At 61.9% G+C, this 7,688-nt stretch overlaps 1 protein-coding gene across 17 annotated transcripts in view; it reads left to right on the forward strand.

Annotated features, from left to right (window-relative positions):
• Positions 1-7,688, forward strand: part of LOC102931917 (myomegalin) — a 155,816-nt gene extending 148,128 nt beyond the window's left edge. For 11 of the 17 annotated variants that reach the window (XM_043552527.1, XM_037907666.2, XM_043552523.1 and 8 more), the window contains 8 exons: positions 192-401; positions 516-623; positions 1,916-2,142; positions 2,693-2,836; positions 3,443-3,581; positions 4,240-4,286; positions 4,760-4,811; positions 6,488-7,688. In XM_043552527.1, coding sequence (XP_043408462.1) covers positions 192-401; positions 516-623; positions 1,916-2,142; positions 2,693-2,836; positions 3,443-3,581; positions 4,240-4,286; positions 4,760-4,811; positions 6,488-6,633 — 1,073 coding nt within the window. In that variant the 3' untranslated portion in view covers positions 6,634-7,688. The remainder of the gene's footprint in view (positions 1-191; positions 402-515; positions 624-1,915; positions 2,143-2,692; positions 2,837-3,442; positions 3,582-4,239; positions 4,287-4,759; positions 4,812-6,487) is intronic. The other 6 variants (XM_043552530.1, XM_037907669.2, XM_043552528.1 and 3 more) reach the window with 1 other exon arrangement.

Here is a 7,688-nt window from a genome sequence, read left to right on the forward strand (position 1 = left end):
ACTGAGCAGCCTTTTCGTGCCCCCAGCGTGTCGCCATGCTGAGCCGGGGCTGGTTGAGGGCTGCCCTTCACTACCCTTGGTGGCTAGGGATGAGAGGATCCACGGGGGTGCAGGTGCAGTGGGGGGCAGCACGCCAGCATGCAGGGAGCGGAAGGCGCGGCTGGTGACAGAGCAGCTGTGTGTGTTGGCAGCTTGCAGCAGAGACGCGCATCGCAGACCACCTCCCAGCAGCGAGCTGGACGCCCTCCTGGCAGAGGTGCGAACTCTGCGCAGGCAGCTGCTGCGCGGCATCCAGGTGAACAGCGCCCTGAGGCAGCAGCTGGCACGGCAGCAGCCGGAGGGAAGCGCTGCCCCTCTCCGCGCTGCACACCAGGCTACACCCGACTGGCAGCCCTTCCAAGGTAAGAGAGGCTGCACCAGCCCCTCTGGACCCCGCTGGCCCCTCGGGTGCCCTGATGCCTGGCCGAAGTGCCATTAACCTGGTAAATGGCCCCTTTGTCATCTTGCCTTTGCAGACTCCAGCTCTTCTCCTCCAGTTCGGGATGTTGGCATGAGCTCCCCAGCTCCCCTCTCCCCGCCAGCCCTGCTTAGCGCTCCGGCCCCGCTCACCCACCAGATGAAAGGTAACGGATGCGCACCCTCACCTGGGGAAGAGCGGGGCCACCGCTGTGGAGGGTCCTGGAGTGCGGGCGGCTCGGGCCGGGCCCCATGGGCAGTGAGGGCAGGACGCTTGGAGCGCTCTGGGGCTGGGAGCCCAAAGGAGGGAGTTGGTTGGTCACACTCAAGGTGTTAAGGCTGGGAGGGACCATCTTGTCCCACCTCCTGCATAGCATGGGCCGGAGACCCTCCCCCAGGGATTCCTGCTTGAGCTAGCCCAGTGGTTTTCACCCTTTATGGACTCCTGAAATGTTTTGAATGGTGATATGGACCTCTTTGGAAATCTTAGCCATAGTCTGTGGCTCCCAGGGGTCCACGGGCCAGAGGTTGAAACCCACTGAGCTAGAGAGACCTTCCAGGCCTGAGGCAGAGACTCCTCAGGGAGCAGAGAGAGGCCAGCACCTCCTGGGGATATGGCTCTGGGAGCCTTGGATTTGAAGAGCATGCAGGGCCCATTTTGCAAGCGGCGTCCCAACCCCCTGTTCCCTGGATCTGAGTTTCACACTCCCCTTGTCATGAGGCCAAGGCACAAAAGTGTTTCTCTTTATCCCCTCCCCCGGGTGAACGCTGCATTGTGCCCATGTTTCACGGGGCATCTCGAGCTGTGCCCTGCTGCTAGGATGCCAGCAGGGAACCAGGGGAGTACAGAGCCACAGCGGGCACCCCTCCCTCCCCACAGAGAGGCTGAATCGGCAGGTGGCAGGTTTTCGGTGGGAACCATACAGCATGGCGTTCTGGTGGCCCATCAGAGCTGGGCGTGCGGTGGGATCCGAGCCGGGGGCTGAGCTCGGAGGAGGCTAGGAGAGCTGGCCCCGCGCCGCCTGGAGAAGTAGCGATGTGAGGGCTGGGGCGATGTAGAGCTGCGGGTTGCATGTTCGGGAAAGGTCATGGTCGAGAGCTTCAGAGATGGCTAGTGACTGCAGGAGTCCAGCCTGAGCTACATTAAGGGGTCCTGGGTTTGGGAGGACGGGGGCCCAGCACTGCTTGGAATCAGCCCCCCTAAGGTGGCTCAGGTTGGGCTCCCAAAACTGGGGGCACCCAGCCTCCCTCGTGATGTCTGGAAATTGTGGCCTGCTGCTCCTAGGACAGCCTGGACAAACAGAACAAGCTGTTTGGGGGCACATGGGGAGTGAGGGGCTAGGGAAGTGCCAGCCTAGGCCATGTACATGCTGGTGCTAACCCCCTTCTTGGTGCTGGGCTAATGCAGCCCTGACGGGCTCTCAGGGACACCAGCAGTGCTGACCCCTCTTTGCTCCAGAGCTGCCCGTGGACGACCCTCTGGCAAGGAGGAGTGGCCCTGCACCGCCGGGAGACGCCACAAGCTGTTCGTCTGCCAGCAAAGGCGGGTGCCAGGTCATTGGCCACGTTGATGACTATTGTGCCCTGAAGCAGCAGATCCTGGAGGGCAAAACGATGGTCCACCAGATGGCCTCTCTCCTGCGGCCAGCTCTAACCATGCCCAGCCTGGAGCCCCGTGGCACTGAGGTAATTCTCCCTGGACATCGGGAAGGGCCAGGCTGCTCTGAGCCCTCTGTCGAGAAGGGAAGGATCAGGGGCGACGCGGGCAGAGCCCTGCATAATGCCGCTCGTAGTCCCGGCCAGGGAGCTAGCGTTTCAGGCTGCTCCCTCCAGCTCTCCTGGGGAACGCTGGCTCTGGGGGACACTGGAGATGGCTGGAAAGGATCATGGGGGTCTGTCCCGACCTGTGTGCACGAGAGACCATCACCTGCCCGATGGACTCAGCTGGGTGCCCCGAGACAGGGCATTTACTGCTAGGCTGGCCAGAGCGCGAGGGCGCTGGAGGTACTGGCCCCAGGGAAGGAGGCCAGATGGGACCTGTCTCCATCACTTCTGGGTCTGATTTCAGAGCTATTTTGGCGCAGAGGGGGCCAGCCTGGCAACGGGCTATTGGGAACCTGGGCCGTTGTGCTGGGCAGTGCCCTCCCGTGAAAGCCAGGTGCATCGGGGCTCTGCGTTTGTTGTGACCACTGTGCTGCAGGGCAGTGTCTGCAACAAGTCTTCTCTCCTCCGCCAGGCCCTGGAGCGGGGCAGCGTCCGGCAGCTCCTGAGCGCCACGAGTGCCCTGCGTCAGCTCCTGGAGCGGTGCGCCTCCCTGCTTGCCACCTTCTGGAGAGGAGCCCTGCCAGCAGCCCCCAGCCTGGCCCAGCACCAGACCGCAGTGAGTGGCACCCTCCTGGCAGCCCTCGTAGATCATGCCAATGTCTCCCCCGTGGTTGCCCAGGCAGCCCCCGAGAGTCAGAGGCTCCCACAGATGGGAGGGCAGGGCTTGTCCAGGCAGCTTGTAAGCTGATGGGGATTAGGAGCCTGCCTGGGTGATGGGGCACTCTTGGGTGCGGGGAGCCCTCCACTGGGTGCTCCTATGGGAGGGCTGGGTGATGTTTCTCCTTGCCCTGGCGGTACCATCCCAATCACACATCGCTCTGCCCAGTCTGGCATACTGCGGGCCAGCCCAGACAGGGCATAGGGCCTGCTGCTGCCAGCCGCTAGGGGACTGCTCTGTCTGCATAGGTATGGGAGGCTTGTGCATTGTGGGTCTGCTGGAGCAAGGGGCTAGCCCTGGCTCCCTGTGCGTGGCCCCTCGAGCAGGGTCTGTCCTCCAGCAGAGGCTGCGGTAGTTCACACTAACCCACCTTGTTCGGGATGCTGAGCCACGGCACTGGGCAACAGGGGAGGGGGCAAGCACCTGCTCCGGGGTGTCTGGGAGCCCGGCTGTGGTTTGCAGAGGCACATGGCCCCTGCTGACTGTGCCCCTATCTCTGCCCAGGAGCAGGCAATGAAGGACGAGCTCCTGGCGCTCAGGGCCAGGTTAGCTGAGCAGGAGAATCTGCTCCGAAATGCAGCTGAGCGCCTGCAGGACACCTGCCGCCTGAAGGACAACATGGAGCACTTCATCGTCAGCCACTGTAGGTGCCCTGGTGGGACGGGCCTGGGGTGGGGCGGGAGGTGGGAATAGCTATGGCAATGGTGGGCACAGAGAGTGTCCTCACTCCCCTCGGCGTCCGTCATTACACACCAGCACCTGCCACCGAAGGGGCCCAGAACATGGCCCTGCATGGAGTCTGCGACTGGAGGGCTGGGAGCATCCTGCCTTCACCCAGCCGCCTGACGTGGGTCAGTCATAGCAGGCCGGCATCCCCATCCTGCGGCAGGGGCCATGGCTCCAATGCAAACCAAATATAATGAACAGACACTGCAGGGTGGCCCCACCAGTGCCTGGTAGCCAGCTGGCCCCATCATCCCTCTGTCCCCGCCCGCCCGCTGTTATCAGGTATAGCCTGGCATTGCTGGGGTCCTGTCTGTGCTGGAGCCCCTGGCCATAGGGCTGGAGCAGGGGAGCACAGTAAGTAGATGGGCCCAGCATGGGCCAAGCCTGGCTACGCTGCTCTCTGCTCAGGTAGCTGGAGCCAGCTGGGGTTTGCTGCTCTGGCGGATCCTGCAACGACCGTGCCCCCGCATCCTGCAGTTTGGTTTGTGGGGAGTGGTGCCAACCCTGACAGCCCCTCCCTGGGGTCGGGAGGGAGCGGTGTCCACTCTGATCCCCCCACCCCCTTTCTGTTGCAGTGACCCAAACTCACGCTGTGCTGAGGAAAGCAAGGACAAACCTGGAGGTGAGTTAGGGCCAGGGCTCCTCAGGGGAGCCAGCAACACCAAGGCAAGGGGACTGAGGCTGGCAGGGGGGTGCCTGACGGGGGGAGAAGGGTCCTAGCTCTGAGCTGACTCTGGGGAGTGCAGTAGGGCTGAGCTCAGGCTGAGGGGGAGGAGGGAGGCAGGAGGGGAGGGAGAAAGGAGCAGAGCCAATGGGGGGGAATGAGAGCTCTGGCTCTGGTGGGGATGGAGGGTGGGGGTGGTGTGTAGACTGAGGGTGAGGAGCCTGAGGGGGGTGCAGGGGCCTTGCGTTTCTGTCCCATCCTTTCCCTCAACCCCTGCAGTGGGTCCCTCCCCCATCCCAGGGGTCTCTCTCTCTCTCTCACCCCATCCCCAGGTGGGTTCGTTCTCTTGCCCTGTCCCTGGGGGTGGGGTCTCAGCCCATCCCCAGGGGGGTCTCTCACCCCATTTCTCTCTTTCTCCTGAGTCTCTCCAGAAGAGCAAGCCCCAGGGCTCCTCTGTCAAATCTCCTCCCTCCGTCGGCACAGGTAACGGCCCAGGCTGGTGCACCCCGTGAGCAGCAGGGCCGCTCTGCAGAGTGATGGAGGGGCCTGTCCCCCTTGCGTGGCACGCGGGCAGGGAGCGGGGTCTGGCAGGTGCCATCCAGGGCTGTGGGATGGGAGCAGGGCCGAGGCAGAGGAGCAAGAAGCACTGTCAGTGCAGCGCTGAACCGCCCTGGCTGGGCAGAGCCTCTGGCCTTGCCCTGCTCCCATGGTGAGGATGCCTGCAGCCCCAGCCCAGCTCTGCCCTGGGCAGGGCCCAGAGCCTAGCAGCTGCTGGAAGCGCTAGAGGAAGGCCTGTTCCCCTGGGAGGTGTCCCCCCCCCCCCCCCGAACAAGCACCGGTGGTGGTGTCTCTTTGGGCCAGGGAGGGGCTGGATTGAGGTGCCATGTGACGAGTGGGTGGGGGCTGTTAGGGCCTCCCCTCGCCCTCCCTTGGTTCTTCTCACGCAGAGAGAAAGCAGAAGGCCAGAGTCCAAAGTGCAGGCAATGTGATGTTTATTGGGGTTACCAAGCAATCCTATCCAGACTGTGTCCACCAGGAAGGCTTTTCCCTTGTGCCCCCTGCCCTAGCAGGCTTAGTGCGCACCCCTGGTCCCACCCCTTACGACCCTCCAAAACGGAACATGACCATAAATCGTGAGTCTGGGCCTTCGGTACCACCTCTTCTGTACTCCATGGGAGGGGTAGGGAGTGAGGTGGTGCACCGGCCAGGGTCACCATTTCTTTGGCTTTTAGTGTTTCTTACCCCTTCCTCCCCCACCTCTCCTCCTGCCTGGTTGTTTGACCCCGGCTTGGGAGAGGAGTGAGCTCCCACCAACGCTTTACCTCTAGGCCTTATCTTTGCTCATTATGCTATAAACTGCATCTGGCTGTGGGCAGATGCAACACACAATGGCTTTGTTCACATCTGTTAGTAAGGACATAAGAATAACAGTCAAACAGACCCCAAAATTCTAGCTCCGGCAAATATACAGTGCCAGCACCGACAGGGCTATGGGTGAGGCCTGGCTTGGCATGTGCGGAGCCCCTACGGCCCACCTCGAGCCTCCAATTGCGGAGCTCCTAGGGGGAAGGGTCCTGCCCCTCTTGTGTGTGGGCTGTGTCTGGGGTGTGGGCACCCCTGCCTCACATATGCGCCCATGCTCCTGCAGGGAACTGGGGAGGGAGGAAAGGAAGGGAGGGGAGGCTTTTTGCCCGCTGCGCAAATAGCTGAGTGGCTGGCCGTGGAATTGGAGGCAGCTCATCCTGATGCTGGTGCTGCTGCTCCTCTGTGGCCGCCGGGTGCAGAGCTGCCCACTGTCCCGAAGTGGTGGCACTTGCAGGGCTGTGGGGAGTGCTGGCTGCAGCAGAGAGAGTGGCTGGATGCAGGGGAGAGCTGGCAGGGCATTCACGGCTGGGGGGCTGCCTGGGGAAGCATAGTCAGCTTGCAAGAGTGTCCTGGGTGCTGCTCTGCAGGCTTGTCCCTGCCATCCCTCTGTCCAGTCTGGCACCCCTTCCTCCTGCACCCATGATGCTGCAGCAGGCCCAGTGCTGCCAGCTGCTACAGTGGTGCTGGTTTGATGTGCCAGCCTGTCTGGGCTCCTAGCCCCATGTGGCGGGGGAGGGTAGCGTCTGATGGCTGACCGCTCCCTATCCTCAGCCTGGCTTGTACTTTCTCTCCAGGGGAAATCCCGGTGGGCTTGTCCCAGCACCCCAGCCACGTGATCCTGGCCCGCCAGGAGCATAGAAGGAAGAGGAGCCACCCAGACACCCTAAAGCGGCAGAAGGACCAGAGCTGGCCCTGCTTTGTTCACCTTCCCAGCTCCTGAGCACCAAGCCTGGCTGAGATGGCTCCCGGGCCAAGAACTGCTGTGCCCCCACAGCGAGCCCACATTGGTGTGTGGCTCTGGCGCTGAACCCCTCTGCATGGAAGCGAGCCGTAGACTGTATTAGGCTTGGCCCCTGGGCTACCACCTGACCTGTCTCGTACCGCACAGCCAGCGAGCCATGCTCGTTTGATTAATCACTGTTAAACTGCTAGGAAATGTATCCGGGGTAACTGGCGAAGCTGCTTTCCCAGTGATTTCGCTCTTCCCCCAGCATGGCCTATCATCCTGCTGCCACACTCCCTCTGTTGTGGAACCTCACAGCCATGCGTGTGTGTTAGACCGGTACTCTGCCACTGCCCGTGCCAGGGAGACAGGGCAGGTGGCCTCCAGCCAGCTGCTGAGTCCATGCAAGCAGCAGACGGTGCAGGGTGCTGCTCATGTGGCCTGGAGCATTTTGCTTGTGAGCTGTTTTCCTCCCAAGCCGGGTTATTGATGCAACTGTTATTGTAGGGGTGGGAGGCTCCATCCACCCTGCTCTGAGGAAAACAAGCCCCAGAGAGCAGCGCTTGTTTCTGCTGCTTGGCAATATAGCATAGCTTTGCCTGCAGGGCTTTCATGCTGGAACCAGTGCGTAGCAGGGAGGTCAGGGTGCTTTCACCCTTCTCTGCTGGGACCTTCACCCATTCATTTGGCGATAAGCAATTTCTGAGGCAACATGACCAAAGTGTGAAATCCCTGTTAGCCAGAGCTGAACTGCTGCTGCTGCTGCCCCCCCAGGGGCACTGATGGGAGACACACCCAGCTTAGGCCTGCTTTGGTGGGAACCATTTGTAAAGCAGCATTAGAAAGGGCCCCCCCAGCTTGGCCAACCTTGTCTGGGGTGAGTCTCTGCTGTAGGATATGTATATAGTGACTGAGTGTAACCCAGGGTGGAATGGGCTAAGGCAGGCCCCCCATGGGGCCAAAGTGGCTCCAACTTTGAGAAGAAATGAAGTTGTAAGAAATGCAGGGCTCCCTCTCAGGGGGAGTCCCCAATAAACTTTCTTTGGCTACTG

This window comes from Chelonia mydas, chromosome 8 (assembly GCF_015237465.2).
Source record: "Chelonia mydas isolate rCheMyd1 chromosome 8, rCheMyd1.pri.v2, whole genome shotgun sequence".
NCBI lineage: Eukaryota > Metazoa > Chordata > Testudines > Cheloniidae > Chelonia > Chelonia mydas.